This window comes from Bufo bufo, chromosome 5 (assembly GCF_905171765.1).
Source record: "Bufo bufo chromosome 5, aBufBuf1.1, whole genome shotgun sequence".
Taxonomy (NCBI): Eukaryota; Metazoa; Chordata; class Amphibia; order Anura; family Bufonidae; genus Bufo; species Bufo bufo.
In genome coordinates this window covers 507,522,623-507,540,172 of record NC_053393.1, presented here as the reverse complement: position 1 = coordinate 507,540,172, position 17,550 = coordinate 507,522,623, and the positions used below count along the sequence as shown (strand labels likewise).

The 17,550-nt window shown below is 44.1% G+C and overlaps 1 protein-coding gene across 1 annotated transcript in view; it reads left to right on the top strand.

Moving 5' to 3' along the window:
- The window catches only part of GAD2 (glutamate decarboxylase 2), a 135,903-nt gene that overhangs the window by 24,667 nt on the left and 93,686 nt on the right, over positions 1-17,550 (top strand). Inside the window, exon 5 of the mRNA XM_040433011.1 lies at positions 7,012-7,102. Coding sequence (XP_040288945.1) covers positions 7,012-7,102 — 91 coding nt within the window. The remainder of the gene's footprint in view (positions 1-7,011; positions 7,103-17,550) is intronic.

Here is a 17,550-nt window from a genome sequence, read left to right as displayed (position 1 = left end):
CGAGGTAGACAGCTGCTTTTAACACTAAACTGGGGAGAAGTCCGAACAGAGCTCTGTCAAGCATGTCCGATAGGTCTCGGAATAATTTGCCGGAAATGCTGGTACGGCGCGATTGTTTTGCAGTACCGGATTTCTCTAATCCTCTCAAAGTGGCCTTGATAACGTGTGCAGAAAACATCCCCTATCCGGATGACTAAGCGAGGTGAAATGCTGGACCCCTGCAAGGTAGGACCGGACGTTATTGTGTGATAGTTTACACTCCGAATAGAAGTAGCCAATGAAGGCCAGGACATAGTTGATGAAATTGGTATCTCGCTGGGGATACTTCTCTTGGAACTTGCAAAACAAACTCCAGCCCGTGGAGTAGCTCCTGGAGGTATTGGCCGATAGAGATCTGGCAACTAGTCGATGTGCGGTGAGCAGATGGCTGGTTAATCCAGAAACAGGGTTGAAAATGGTCGGACTGCGGTCCCTGTGGCGTGTGCTTCCGGCATAACCTGGAAAAGAGGGGAAAATTAGCCCAAGACAAGTCGTCGGCCTTCACATTCTGGGTACCACGGATATGTGAACAGCAATAACAGAAATTGTAAGTCAGGGAGAGCTGGACCAAGCGTCTAGCGAGAGACATGACATGTCGGGACTTGGACCTACCCTTCAATAAAATGTCTACTGTGGCATTGTTATCGGAAATTAAGACAACAGTGGAATGGGAGCACCGGTGATCCCAGGCAGGAGCAGCTGCTACAATAGGGTAAAGTTCGAAGAGAGCTGACGTCTGCATGAACCCAGGAATCTTACTGAGTTAATCGGGCCAAGTCCCGGCCAACCAGTGGGTGCCAAAAATGGCGGCAAACCCTGTAGTGGCTGATGCATCCGAAAAGACCATAGGGGAAGTATTACTGGCGGCCGGAAGGAGACTCCATTCCAATGACACAGGAAATGATCCCACATGACTGCTATGGCTTGCGCATCTAACTGAACTGGACTGTCTTGGTTGGCTGCATCAGGGAGGAGGGCTAGTAACCGAGATATGAATAACCTGCCCTGAGGAATGATTTGCATGGCAAAGTTCAGCATGCCCAAGAGTCACTGCAGATCCGCCTTGGTTGTAACTCTGCCTAACGTGAACCTGTGAATGATGTCTCTAATTCTGACTAATTTCTCTTCCTGAAACCTAGCTACCATGTTGTCGGAGTCCAACACAATCCCTAAAAAGGTGATGACAGTGGAAGGGCCTTCGGTTTTCTTAGGTGACATGGGAACCCCAAGCTTGGAAAAGACTGCCAACAAGGTGTCAAGGGCCTGCGGAGGTCTGTCAGGGGATTCAATCAATAAGAAGTCGTCGAGATAATGAATGACGTGATCGCAGTGGAATTCTGTTTCTAAGACCCAGTGAAGGCTCTGCACGAACTGGTCAAAAAGCCTGGGGCTACTGTTGGAACCAAAAGTGAGCTTCGTAGCGAAATAGTAAAAGGTCCCGCCACTTGATGCCATGCCATTGCCATAGCGAAGGCATGATAGGGAGGAGTTTAAAAGCATCGGATATGTCAGCTTTAGACAAGTAGGGCGGGGCCCACACTGCATTATGGTGGCTATAGCATGGTCAATGGTTGAGTATTTCATGCTCACTTCTTCGGAAGGGATTAGGGAATTGAGGCTGGGAATATGGGAACCGTGAGGGGCAGAGAGGTTGTAAATTAATCTTTCTTTATTGCTGAACTTGCCCGTCACTACCCCTACCGGACTGACCCTCCAGCGATCGAACGGTGAGGTCGCAAAAGGCCCTATAAGAAAACCTTTTCCGAGCTTGGTTTTAATCAATGTGTCTATGGCATTGGGTGCTTTATTTGCCGACTGTAGGTTGCTGCATTCGTATGTCACCTCAGGAAGTGCGATTAAACCTGTATGGAAGCCCTTCTTGAACCCCGAGATGAGAAAATTAATGAACTCAGGGTCGTGATGACTCTGCAGACAGTGCTGTAAATAATCAGTGTCCACTACGCTCAGGTAGGATTTATCCGGTTTTAATGTACACACCACCTTGGGGTGAGCCCGGAAACAATTGGTGCACACGTGGAGAAGGCGACATTGACCATAGTTACAGGCTGAGAAATTTTAATTATTACATATATTAGGATCTACCTATAAATTTGACAGGATGACCCAATTTGTCAACCGTGCCAAAGCCCTTGTTGGCCTCTGACGGGCCGGCAGCAGAGGTACTGGGTGTTATGTCCATACCTCCAGCTGCCAGGTGACACCATTCGGTGGTGTGAAAAATAGATTGACACTGAGCACAAGATGGGGCTTTGAGGCCGGCAAAATGTCTACAGAAGAGCTCTGTGTCAATATTGGCCCAGTTAGTGGAGAACTGGAACTTACTAAGGGCTGCGGCGGCTTTTGCAGAAAAAGAGCAATGGTAATCATAAAATGCGATACTTATGCCCCAAGTCAATCACTCTGTAAAGATACAGATCTAGCTCTTCTCTTCTATCTGGGCGTACTGAGCAAATTACATCTTGATACAGACTAAATGCCAGAACAAACTCAGGAAAAGTGAGTTTCCTATTGAGCCTGTGGTCACGACTCCTGAAAACCACAGAAACGACACCACAGGCAATGACCTTGTTGTCAGAAATATCCCTGGTGGCAATCAATAAAGATGCGAGATTCACATCTCTGCCCTCTAGAATGTCTTTCTTGATGTTAGCTGGGATGAAATGATGACGGGCACAGAGGGTATGGTACCTGAGGAACCTGCAGCTGACGTGGAGGCAACTGGAAGATACTGAGAGGAATTACTGGCGGGGACCTCCCAGGCCTCTACAGTCTCTAACCGTGCTTGGATGTTTTTAATTGAAGACGACAAGTTGTTGACCATTGCATGCAATTGGGTAAGAGAAGTCTGTAGAGTCGACATAGACCCCTCCTCTAGCTGAGGGCTTGTGGTACTGGCAACCAGTAAGCGGTACATTTGCGCCTTCCTAGCTGAAGCCGAGAAGGGGATACCCCTCTTCAATAACTCAGAAGTAAGCCTAGGAACAGTCCAACTCCGGAGTGACGGAATACTGCCCGCTTCAGAGATCCTGGTGACATTCTCATCCATCGAACCCTCCACGATATCAGACGCATGCGACATTGCTGACTGTGGACAAACATCAGTATTTTAGAACGGTACAGCGCTAAGGTGCGCCATCACCTGAGTTAACAACCATGCGTGCCATCATGAGTGGGACGTGCATGCGCCGGCGCGGAAGCAATTTGCAGAACCGTAACGTGAACCCACGCCCCTGACACAAGAACCACCTATATGACACTGAACTCGTGACGAGGCAAATACCATGAAGCCGAGACCGAGGAAAGCGTGGAGGTAGGAACTGACAACAACCATGCCAACGTTGGTCATGACGTGGACTTACCGAGACTTCAGAAAAAACCTGCATAAATTTAATAACAAAGAACTTATAACGAACATGATAACAGCAAAATGCAACAAAGAAGTAGTAACGATCCCTGCACCTGCACATGCAGAGATATATATTCTAATTTTTTTTTCCTTTTCTACCTGATCCAACGGAAAACGAAGCCACGGAAAAGGTGAAGCTGCAACCTAAAAGAAGATGATTGGCAATTATCTTGCGACACACGCTGTGGAACCTTAAAGAGTCCCCTTGTATTTGATTTTTTTTTTTAAACTGCCACTTTTTTTTTTTTTTAAGCCAAACTCCCACTTTTTTTTTAACCACTATCACCTGCTGCCTGGAGGCTCCAGCAGACCAGATGAATCAAGAGCCTAACAGAAGCAAAACAGCTTTGCACGCACCCCTGCCTCACTACGAGCACGGCGGCCCGTGCTATACATTACAATGTGCCGAGAGCGGAGTCGCGCTGACTCCTGCAACCTGAGAGTCTGCCGCGTGAGGAGCCGATGCTTCTTACCTAAAGGAGCCGACACACCGCCGGCCGGACTTTGAGGACGAAAGACCGCAGTAAGTCACTTACCCAACCCGGATGCCGAGAGGCAAGAAGAAACACGTGAAGCAGAGCAGGTGAGCCTCCTCAAGCAGGACACACGTAGCACTCACTAGGACACCGAATCCACACAGGACGAGGTGGCGTGAGCGCACCTAGCTATATGAAGGCGTGGGGGAGGGGAGGGGAGGGGAGGGGAGGGGCGGGGCGGGGCGGGGCGCCCCTCCCACAAATACAGGCCAATAAACCGGCCTTAATACTAATATGCAGAACTGGTCCCATCCACAATAGGGCATTTGTAGGGAGTCCTCGTCAGCTAGGGACAGTCCAGAGGGGTTGCTCCACTACCTGGACATAGAGATTAGATCAGGCCAAATAGGGGACCATTAGGGATGACAATCCACTCTGGTGCATCTTCTGTCTCTACTTCACATATTTCCATCTGAAGGCGGTAAGACTGTTCCCCACACCCCACCTGCATTTCCCGCCATCACCACTGGCTACTATTGCACTTTGTGGGCATTATTTTATTAAACTTGAATAAAAGCTAAGTACAGTGGTCCTTCAAGATACAATATCCTCAGGATACAATATTTTCAACATATAATGGACTTTTCTGACCCATCGTAAGTTGAAACTAGACTCAACAACCAGATCCAACCAATCAAGGCCACTTCTATGGTAAAATAGCTGTATATATGTATATAATGACGGTTATATGTAAGGACTTGTTTTATTTGTCTTAGTTATCTGCTTATTTTTCTTAAATCTTCATTTTCTCTTATCTTGGATGACATTTTGGAGCTTTGGAACCGATTGCTCAGGTTACAATGGTTTCATCATACAATGGTCATCCTGGAACCAATTAATATTGTAACTTGACGGACCACTGTATACTATATGAGGCATACCTTAGTAGACACTTGCCTTGCTTTTCTCTCTCGATGCCACATACTCTGAACTGCTGAGAAGGTGAAGGAGGGGAGAGGAGTATACAGAGCAGTGCAAAGGCTGAAAATACTCAGGCTGCAGGGGTTGTCCTATGGATAAAATGGCCCATCATACATCACAACTACACTTAATGTGCACAAAAATCCATCATCACATTTAATAAAATTTAGTTAAAATATGGATAAATTCACACAAGGTTTTTATTTTATTTTCTATGCTGGGTCAGCGCAAATTTGAAAAGTGTTAAAGAAATGCCTTATTTTTGTAAATTCATACTGTGCTTTTTTCCTCCTCTCACTTCACTTTTTAATGTAGATGCAGAATTCCCACACGACACCCGCATAATGATTGAAGGCTTACAGTTTTAAAATGATAAATTTGTGACGCCAACATAGCGCCAGCATATACTGCAGCCAAGCACACGAACTGTCACCATTCACATCAATCCGTAATCGGGCTTACTGCCTAATTTCTCTCTTGGACCCAAATACAAATTTTCTAACAGGGCCCCAAACGACAATGCGGCAGTTGTTTAAAGCACTGATGTCTTCTTAGGCCTCGTCCACATTCCCGTGTCAGTGACACGTGACCCACGGTCAGTAAAAAAATACTGAAATGTGAACAGACTTATTTAAAATGCCGACAGCACACATCAATAAAAAACGGAAATGTGGACGAGGCCTTAGGTGGCAGAGAAACCTTTGATCCCCCTTAGGCCATGGTTCCAATGCTGCCTCTGCAGCATTGGAACCATGAGTGGGTTTAATCATTTTCTTTACTTTATTTCATATGGTGCGAATTTAAAGATCACATGTCAGCAGGATCAACCCTATTAAACTGCCTGCTAGGGTTAATCCTGCTGATTTAAATGATACATGTCTTGTGAAAATCTGTTAAAGTGTTCCCAAGAAAAAAAAAATAATAGGGCCTTTTATTCTTTATGCTAATTAGTTCTGCAGTGCACTGTGGGGTGGGCCCTAGCCCCTCGGTGCACCCCAGCTCTTCAGCTTTCTGGTGCTGACCACGCCCCTTCTGTGCTCTGAAACCCTAATTTGCATAAAGGATAAAAGGCTTTTTTTCTTGAGAACACCAGAACCAATTTTCATGAGATAGTTATAATTTTAATCAGCAGGCTCAACCCTGGAGGACAGCATACCTGATCTGATGGGGTTGATCCTGCTGACAGATGCTCATTTAGGAGAGAAGAGAGTGAGGCTGCTAACTAAGCCATCAGAAATTCTACTTGACACATTTTGCACTGAATGGGACTGAGCAGCAATGTATGAGAAAACACGCAGGTTAGGGAAGACAAACGTGTTTTTCAAATAAACCAATTGCAGACAGGTGTAAATATACTTTAAAGGGGTTGTCCAGGATTACAAATTCCAGAAACAGCACCACACCTGTTTTTGGGTTGTGTCTGGTTTTACTTCTCAGCTCCATTGAAGTGAATAGGGCTTAGTTGCAATACAAGACACGTCCTGTGCACATGAGTGGTACTGCTTTAGGAAGAAATCAGCCATGTTTTTCTGATCCTGGACAACCCCTTTAATAGTTGTTGAAGACCATGAACTATTGCAGCAAGGGAAACGCTGTCATATTTTAAAACTGGTGAAGCCAATCACAGGGGAATTTAGTGGCCCCATCATTATGTTGATCTTGTGGGTCCCATAGGTCTGACCACCATCCATCAAACAGTGGTAGACTATCAATGATCAGGTCCTTGAGAGATGTTCCTACAAGTCAATATGCTAAATATGGACATTCCTGTCCAAGACTTTGAGCACAAAGTGATATCTACCTTCCCAGCAGATCCCAGAACTCTGTAATTTCTTGTGTGCGTAGGATTTAATGGTGAGGTCTCTTGTAATGCAAGTGTTGAACTTTAAACATCCTTGTCACAGCAAAAATAGTGCTGGTATTTAAAGATAGTGGATTAGGAGGTTCTCTTTTTCTATGGTTAGTATCTATAAGTATGGGCATTTCCAGAGCACCCTCACCATAAGAGCTACTATATAGTAACATGTTTCATTTTAGCTGTTTTAGTATTAGATCACTGAAACATTATTATTTTTCAATACTTTCTAGGACATCCCAGATATTTCAATCAACTTTCTACTGGTCTTGACATGGTTGGATTAGCGGCAGACTGGTTGACCTCAACAGCAAACACCAATATGTAAGTTATCTGCTAAAAATAACTGTTGTCTAACAAGTTATAATATGACTTACTTTATTTAGAAAGGAGCCATATGTGTCAATGTAGTCAATGAGCCAAGATCTGAGCTGGAACTGTTCTGTATGAATCTATGTGAGCTATGTGCAGTCTGTGAGAAGCCACGTACATTTTATATGTTTAGAGAAGACTTTGGTGCTTGTTTCTTTGTTCTTTGTACATTCATTGATAGAACCTACAATTTTCAATAACCTATTAAAAAAGTAACCTATAGAACAGTGCATTGGAGCGTTACCCTTGATGGGCAGATTTTACCCGTTGCATGACTCACTAGTCGAGGGCTTCTGTATGTCAGTGCTGTGGACCTACCTCTTGCTCTCCCCTCCTGGCAGACCTGGCCGCAGGGATTGCTCTGTTTCTCGGCCTGCAGCTGGAGAAGCCTCTCCTCCTCTGGCTCTTAAGTGACCAGCATATGCGCACCCTAATTGGCTCTGGCCTATGGCTTGCTACCTTGGGGTACTTAAGGCACCTTCCCCTGTGGGAGGGTGCCTGAACAATAGGTTCCTTATCTTGCTAGTATCCTGTTTCTGTTGTCTGCCCGTGTACTGACTTTCTGTCCATTTCATGGATTGCGACCTTGCACTGTCTGACTTGACCTGTGCCTGACCTACATATTGTGACCCTTTACTGCCCACCCTGACCTACATATTGTGACCCTTTACTGCCCACACTGACCTCAACCATTTAACATGCTGGACGTACATTGCCTGCCCAGCCTTTGGCTTGTCTGCTTGAGACCCATGGGTCAGTTGTGAATCATACAGAGACTACTCCAGGAGATAACATACTGGTGCTTCCCCTGCAAGGAAGTCCTGATTCCTGTACATAGGTTAAAGGGTGAAAGATTAAAGGTGGTCAGTCAGGAGAGGCAATAGTGTCTCCCTGACTACTGCTCAATTATCAATCAGGAAAAAACTATAGGGGCAGTATACTTGGTAAAACTTCACTTTTATTAGCGTATAGGAGATAAAAGACGGCCCCTACAGACATACAACGAGTAAGACATGCAAACACTCAGCCTAGTGTAGTAAGTGAGCATAAACAATTACATAACAAACAAAAATGTAGGTAGTGGACTGGACCAATTGTGGCAAGGCGGCGAGACTGTGTCAGAAAACCTAACCAACTGGCCCTATTGCCTCCCTGCTTATCCTAGTCCGCCCTACACAGTGTGTCCACGGGACGGGGTCCAAAAAAGCCCCGCAAGGGGTGGCCCAGACTGGAACTCTCTTCCTGTATAGGTGACCCTAATGAGGCCCTAGCACAGGGAAGAAAAGAGAGAAGCCCGTCCAGGGGATCCACACATATACAAAAATAATAGAGACGTAACCCCACAATAAATCCACTACAAGGGGATGGGGTGGGGGATATACTCATGTGTGATATGTGTGGATCCCCTGGACGGGCTTCTCTCTTTTCTTCCCTGTGCTAGGGCCTCATTAGGGTCACCTATACAGGAAGAGAGTTCCAGTCTGGGCCACCCCTTGTGGGGCTTTTTTTGGCCCCGTCCCGTGGACACACTGTGTAGGGGCGGACTAGGACAAGCAGGGAGGCAATAGGGCCAGTTGGTTAGATTTTTTGACACAGTCTCGCCGCCTTGCCACAATTGGTCCAGTCCACTACCTACATTTTTGTTTGTTATGTAATTGTTTATGCTCACTTACTACACTAGGCTGAGTGTTTGCATGTCTTACTCGTTGTATGTCTGTAGGGGCCATCTTTTATCTCCTATACGCTAATAAAAGTGAAGTTTTACCAAGTATACTGCCCCTATAGTTTTTTCCTCGTTAAAGGGTGAAAACCAGAGGACTGCCAGGATAACACCCTTTTATGCCCACATTACAAAAAATACTGAGATTAATCTGCCTTCTATGCATGGCTTATCTATGGGGCATGGACCCCAGATGCTTCTGTAGGTGCCAGAAGAGGTACCCGTCAGTTACTCTGCATTGGCCAGGGTATTTAAAATCTGGGCTAGGACAGTGAAATGACTCTTTGTTTCTCCCAAATGGAGGAAGTTTATCCTAAGTTAAAGCAGTTATCCACCACCAAAATACTACTAAGCATTGATTTTTATTTCAATGTGTAATTTTTCCCTCTTTGGAGATGCATTGACACAAAACACTGTGACTGCTCCTCCAGTTCATTTCAATGCACCATAATCACATGACCGCAAGGAGCTGACTTATTTATTGAAGTTCTAGCCCTTTGTGGTCATGTGACTTGTCTTGGCGCTCTCTATGCATGCTCATTGTAATGTAATGGTGGAAGTCAGGGGGTGTAGTTTTTTTAATGATATCTAAAAAAACTAACTTCATCTTGTAACTGAAAGAAAAACAGTGTGTCTTCTGCTGTGATTCTGTGAAAAAGGCAAGTTTTGTGAAGTAAATTACGTGCACCCATAAGGGATGGAATTTAAAAGTATTTTGGGGATAAATAGATTTTTTGTGGAGCTGTCAGACTGCCCAACTGAGCGTTGAGCAAATCGAACTCAGGGAGAATTCGATTCGCCTTGAAGCTGAATTTCCTCATGCTTCATGGTAGCGAAATGATTTTCCCTGAATGACGATAAAAAAAATAAAAAAAATCATACTTATCACATCCATTTGAGCACGAAGAGCTGGCCACCACCATCTTAATTGAAGATCAAGCATGAGATCCCGTGCGCAGTGACGTATGACATCCCCACGCCGGCTGATGCGCTACATCTTTAATCAAGATGGCAACAGCCAGCTCTTCATTCAAAGTAGCCAAATTCAATTTTTAAATACTTCACACTCATCACTACAACTGATCTTAGCATTTTACTTTTAATGCCGGGGAAAGTAAATATCAAAGGGACAAACATCAGTATCTGATACTATGTATGTATATATATATATATATATATATATATATATAGTAAGAACGTATAAGGAATCATCATGGATGATAGGTACGTGTCACCAAGGTTTCTGGCCTCGGTGGAGTAAGAGGCAGTTTTTATGTGTCAGCAGCAGTTGCTGTTTGACTCCTTGCTATTAGTATAGCTGTAATAGCTGATCTGGGACGGCTCTTACTGGGAGTAGTCAAAGTGCTGGGTGGGTGAATACTCCTCACATTCCAAGCTGGGTTTTGCCAGTCATAATACCAGCCAGCACTGCCAGGTGGAGAGGATTACCTCCGTCTGACAGTGGAGCTCACGAGGTCTGTGTGCTGGGATCTGAGGCCTGTTCTGGGCTAGACAGCGGCCAAGGTGACTTTTGTTATGTTAACTTGCCATTGGGTGTGAGGTAACACCAACACTGCAAAAGTGACGTTTTGTTTTTGCCATCATGTGTGAATAAACACTGAAGTTTAATTTACGAACTTGCATTTTGCCTCTGTACTGCGCCCGCTTATCCTAACTAACAGAGCGAATCCCCACAATATATATATATTGCTGGCTGCTTTGCCTTTAAACTGATCAATCAGCAAAGAAAATTGTAATCTTTCTTAAGACTCCACAGTGAAACCTAATCATACAATCCACAGGATGTGTCTTAGCAGGTTCATGTCTTAGGCCTCATGCACACGACCGTTGTTTCGGTCCGCATCCAAGCCGCAAAAACGGCTCGGATGCGGACCCATTCACTTCAATGGGGCCCCAAAAGATGCTGTCCGCATCCGTTGCACCGTTCTGTGGTCCCGCAAAAAAAATATAGTATGTCCTATTCTTGTCCGTTTTATGGACAAGAATAGGCATGTCTACAATAGGCCGCCCGTTCCGTTCCGCAAATTGCAAAAGAAAGAGAGAAAGAGTCATCAGTGTAACTTGTGACGTCAGCTAGACAGATGTGCCTCTAAAAGCCTGTATTCCACAGTGGACACTGCAGCCAAAGTTGCCAGATTAAAGTTGCTAGCCAGAGATTCTAGAGAGACACTTTAACAAGACAGCATATCAGGAGTGCCATTACATGCCACTGCACCAGCCTCTTCTAACTTTGGCCTGGTTTCCAGACTCCTACCACACCACACTCTGACCATTACACTATTACACCTCCTGCTAGACACCTATACAATCACCAACATTAGGGGGAGCCCCAACTACAAGGAGTGCCCCAAGGGAGGAAAGGGTGCATCCTCCTCTCACTGCACTGGTCCTAGGAAGCAATGGCCTGAGGGAAACCACTGTGACAAATCCTATAGTCAGATCCACTACCACTCCAATCCTCCATTCCGGCTCCTCAAGGGCTCAGTGCACTTGTACTTATGTAAAGAGTTTTCCAATGTATTGGTGTTACCGTAAATCAATCGAGGTGGATTTGGCATTGCTGAAGCCCAAAGAAAAGTAATGTTTTTGGTGCCCTGTTGCACCACTGAGCTCCATTCCTATTGCACTGCTAAGCTTCACTTTTGTCAGCCCTCTAAGTCCCACTCTCAGCTTAGCAGTACAGCCTGGGCACTTCTGCTACTGCTCTATAGCTGGGAAGGGCTTACCTCCTGCCTTGGTCCCTATGCATCTGAACGGGCTACACAGGTAAAATCACCATTCCTTTAGTTGTTTTTTTCAGCCAGTTAACTGGGGACACCAAAGGGTTACTTTTCAGTAGTCATCTCATTATCATCACAAGCAGAGTAACATTTCTGTATAGATCAGGTATGGGACCTGGCAGGGATCCAGCCTATTTCCATCATTAGTGCTGCGATTCAGCTGACCAAATACCTTTTTGTCTGGCCAAACCCAGCACTAATGCCAGGCTGGATCCCCTCTGGGTCTCATTATAGTCAAAGGGGGCTGGTGGTTCTCTGCCACTTTCCGTCTATGCCAGATACAATGAACTCCGGCAAGCTGTTCCTCTTTCCCTGCCAGAAGATTTTAGCGCTAGTGTGAAACTAGGGATGACGATAAAGCAGCGTTTCTTCTCGACAATCTGCTGATCGCTAACGGAGGAGACCGGTGCATGCACCGATTTCCTCCAGCTCCTCCTGAGTATCGGGAGGAATGATCGCTAATGCCATCGTTCTTCCCCATTCTGTCTCGTTGTTTCCCGGCAGATCATGTTTACACAGCACCATCTGCTGCCGGCAAACAATGATTTTTTGTGCTGCACAAAAGATACAATTACCTGATGAACAAGCGTTTTGCTTGTTCATCGGGTAATCGGCCGTGCATTTACACCGCAAGATCATCACTAACGAGCGTTACTAGTAACGCTGGTTAGCGATGATCATTTCAATTGTCGGCCTGTGTAAAGGGCCAATTACACAGGAACCACCATTAACAATAGGTGATATCACAGCTTATCTTCTCCCTCCTGACCTCTGCACAGGTCACAGAGCATGCCTAGGGAATAGTGTTGAGCGAACTTCTGTTTTAAGTTCGGCGTCTAAAGTTCGGCTTCCGGTTAGCGGAGAATCCCGATATGGATTCCGAATTCCATTGTGGTCCGTGGTAGCGGAATCAATAATCGGCCATTATTGATTCCACTACCACGGACCACAACGGAATTCGGAATCCATATCGGGATTCTCCGCTAACCGGAAGCCGAACTTTAGACGCCGAACTTAAAACAGAAGTTCGCTCAACACTACTAGGGAACTCTCCCTAGAAGTCAATGGGATCTCCTTCTATCCATTTTGTCTATGGCTCATGTATCTGCTCTCAAAAGACAGGGAGTCTTAACATATTTTAGGCCTAGTGGCTGGTTTGAAAACTACAGGATTTTTATTTTTTATTTTTTTTGTCTGATTTTCAGTTTTTACATGAATCATGACATAACCCCTTTAAGTTCTTCTCTTAGACACAGTTATGTGTACGTCAGGACTTTACCATTGTTCTGAGAACACCAGCAGCTTCTATTTGATAGACATATCTTGATCTTCACTGCAGCTGTCATTAGCGTGACCTGCATGCTGAAATCAACATCTGTTGACCGGGGGACACATGACCGTTGCAGAGAATCATAGGCTGCAGCGGTGACCTGCTCCTCTTGCATCATGTGCCCACTTGTCGTGATAAAAGGGGAGCAGGTCACCGCTTCAGCCTATGATTTGCTGCAGCGGTCACGTGTCCCCAGATGTTGATTTCAGCATGCAGGGAGAGGAACAGCTGGGCCAGTAGCGACAGACACAGAACCCAGTGGCAGGGACAAGGTAATTATTATATCTGCCACAGGTCAGACACTCTGAGAGGTCTCTATTAGGGATGATGAGCGGCAGGGGTCATATTCGAATTTGCGATATTTTGCAAATATTTTGTAGAATATTCGGCGAATATTCGCGAATTCGAATTTTCATTATATTCTATGATTTTTTTTTTACTCAAAAAATCGACAAGGTAATGATCGCGTAATATGCGAATTTTCGTAATTTATGATTCCTCCCTGCTTCTTGCTTGTGGGCCAATGAGCCATAGCGCTCTATCGAATATATTAGTTTTTTCAAATATTTATAATATTCTAAAACAAGAATAAATAGCAATACAGCGAATATTTGAGAAAAACGAATGTAGAGCAATTTAGATAATATAGTGCTATAATAATTTTTTCAATAGTTGACATTTTTTTCCAATCTGAACTTCAGATTAGACAAAGAAGATTATAGCACTATATTAGCTAAATTGCTCTATATTCGTTTATTCGAATATTCGCTATATTGCTATATATTCTTGTTTTAGAATATTACGAATATTCGAAAAAACGAATATATTCGATATAGTGCTATATATTCGTTTTTTAGACTATTCATCATTTTTCCCATTTAAAGTCATGATTCCTCCCTGCTTCTTGCTTGTGGGCAATGAGTCATTGGGCCACAAGCAAGAAGCAGGGAGGAATCATGTTTTTGCTCGGCAATTGAAAAATGTGCGATAAAAATGAGCATTACGAAAATACTCAATAAAAAAATCTCGAATATTCGAAATTACGAATATATATCACTATATTCTAAATTTTCGCGAATTTTCAAAGTACCTATAGACGCGATAAAAATTCGCAATTCGAATATTCGTGATCAACACTAGTCTCTATTAGGCCTCTTGCACATGAACGTGCCGTGTTTTGCGGTCCGAAAATTGCAGATCCGCAAAACATTGATGCCGCCCGTGTGCATTCCGCAATTTGTGGAACAGAACAGACGACTCATTATAGAAATGCCTATTCTTGTCCCTAAAACGGACAAGAATAGGACATGATCTATAATTTTTGCGGGGCCACGGAACGGAGCAACGAACGAGGACAGCACACGGAGTGCTGTCCGCATCGTTTGTAGCCCCATTGAAGTGAATGGGTCTGCACCTGAGCCGCAAAAAGAGGCCTTAGTCATAGATATCACTTTTAATCTTACTCCAGTGAAGGAGTGGTGTAAAATGTGGAGTACCATCTCAAGAAAGAAATGTTAGTCTTAAAATACATAGGGGCAGAATTATCAAAACTGCTGTAAAGGAAAACTGTTCTTTTTGCCCATGGCAACCTATCAGATTCCACCTTTCATTTTTCAGAGCTTCTTTAGAAAATGAAAGGTGGAATCTGATTGGTTGCTCAGACAGTTTTTCTTTGCGCCAGTTTTGATAAATCTACCCCATAACGTTTATGAAGCGTAAAGAAACATGTGCAGACTTCATGAGAAATCTCCCCCTAAATGTTATACTTTTGTTCGATGTGAGACCTTTAGATTTAGTAGAAAGCAATAGGCATTCAGCTTAAACAATAAACTGTGAATAATGCCTACAGTCGGATCAGAACCCAATTGGGGAAATGTGTAACAACATCTGGAGTTCTTGATTTGGTTTTGATTAGAAGCATTGTGGATGCTGATAAGTATGAGAAAAATTCTATGGGTCATGTAAAACCCTCTGGAATATTTGATAAGGAAATGCTTTCTACCACAAAATAATGATACACTGCAATGAAGATCAAGATATGCCAATCAAATAGAAGCTGCTGGTGTTCTCAGAACAATGATACGGTCCTGTGTCTACGAGTAGGACTTAAAGGGGTTAAGCCATGATTCATGTAAAAAAAGAAAATCAGACATCATATAGTACATGACAATACCTCTCTAAAAAAGCTAGAACCAGCCCTGTACCTCACATGGGTCTGAAGAGTTCCCCATTCATTGCTCAAATTGCTCTGCTATATTTATTTCTGTCTGGAAGCTCAAGGAGGTGACCTTTCTCAGGGGTGTGCTCTTTCTATTAGAGCTCTCCTAATAAAAGTGGTCCAGGGAAGAACAAGTAGTGAACTGGCAACAAGATTGGCACCCAAGGCTCACTGATGTGTGTGGGGAGTGAAGGCTAGCCCATTGGCCTCATCCCATAAAACAGCAACTGTGACATAAATTGCTGAAAAGTTAATGTTGTCTATGGTCAAAAGGTGACAGAACACACCGAGCATCCCATCTTGTTGAACATAGGGCTGTGTAGCCACCAACTGGTCAGTGCGGTCAAGCTGTCTAATGTCCAATGTCAAAATCACCTACATTGGGCACATGAGCATCAGAACTGGACCATAGAGCAGTGGAAGAATGTAGCCTGTCTGATAAATCAAGTTCTCTTTACATGATATTGAGGGGAAGACACATTTATTGCTTACCTGGGGATGAGGTGGCACCAGGATGTACTATGGGAAGAAAGCAAGATGGCAGATGCAGTGAGATATTTTGGCACCTACCTAAACATTTTTGAACATAAAGTACACTCCTTCATGGTAGCAGTATTTATTAATGACAATGACCTCTTTCAACGGGGCAAATCTCTGACCACATAGCAAAATTTGTTAAGGAATGGGTTGAGGGAAAAGACAAAGTGTTGAAAAAGGTGGTGATTAGCACTTTAAATTCCTAAGATCTGAATCCTATTGAGCATGGTTGAGATATTCTATAAAACTAAAATCTGATCCATGCGAGTCCCACCAACAACTTACTGTACAATTTACCAGAGGACACTTTTAGAGGTCATGTGAAGCCCAAGCCTCAGTGAATCAGAGCTATTTTGGCTGCACTATGAGATCTACACAATGTCACAGACCAGATTTGACTTTGTGCTACTGCTAGGGACATTATCAAAGGAGTCCCCTTGGTGTTCACCCTTTTACCCCTGTACAGAGATCTAGCCTGTCTGCAAGACATGGCTGTCACACAAACACCTTTACAGGGACAAGGCAAGCTAGGACAAGGAGCCTTAAATAACCCAATGACAGCAGTCATTGACTAGGTAGCAATTAGGCTAAATGTGCGCTGGCAGTTTAAGAGCTGAGAAGAGTGAGCACACCCTAAGGCCTCTATCACACGCGCGTCACGATCCTAGGAAATTGGATCTAAAGTCCTTCTTAATAGTAGGCCCTTCTGTAGAAAGAGGTGTTTTCTGTGTCTCCATAATTTTGACAATTCTGGATCAGCATTCCTCCTGCAGATTCTTTCTTGTGTTCTTCCGCTGGTGAAGAAATCTTGCAGTTCACCTAACACTCTGCTTTCATTTTGCAGCTTGATCCATCTTTCTCTGTCCACTTGGGATTTTGGATCCACTTGTTGTTGAAGATGAAGGACCTTTTTCCCTTTGACAGTAATGATGTCTTGGTGGGCAAAGTTTTTGTAGAAGGATGGCATTTCTACCTCTTCCCAAACATCTTCTGGTGTAGTAGGGTCTTCTTGGGTTGGCAGACGAGATAATGCATCCGCATTTTCATTTGCTTTTCCTGTTCTGTATTTCACGGTGAAATTGTAGTTAGCAAGGCGTGAGGCCCATCTTTGCTCTAATGCTCCTAACTTGGCAGTGTCAAGATGCGCTAGCGGGTTGTTATCTGTGAAGGCCCCGAATGGTCTTGCAGCAAGGTAATCTTAAATTTTTTCTGTAACAGCCCACACGAGTGCGAGGAATTCCAATTTGAAGGAACTATAGTTTTGGTAGCTTCTTTCAGTACCTCTAAGAGATATACTAGCGTAGTAAATTTCTCTTTCTTTACCTTCTTGTATTTGCGACAAGACAGCTCCCAGGCCTTTCTTACTGGCATCTGTGTAAAGATCAAATGGCTGTTGGTAATCCAGATAGCCTAAGATTGGTGGTTCTGTTAACTTCTTCTTCAGGAGCTAGAAGGCAATTTCTCTTTCTGTGTTCCATTCAACTGGTATTGGAGATTTCTGATACCTTTTAGGATGTCCTCTCAGAATTTCTAATATTGGCTCTGCAATTTGGGCAAAGTGAGGAATGAAGCGTCTGTAATATCCTGCGAAACTGAGGAAATTTCCCACTTCTTTCACCGTAGTAGGAGTAGGCCAATTTCGGACTCTGGCTATCTTCTCTGGATCTGGTTTAACACCTTCAGAGCTGACGATATGCCCTAAGTATTTGACTTCTGGCTTCAGTAGATAACACTTGGATGGTTTGACTTTGAGTCCATGTTTAATAAGAACTTGAAAAACTTCGGCCGGATGTT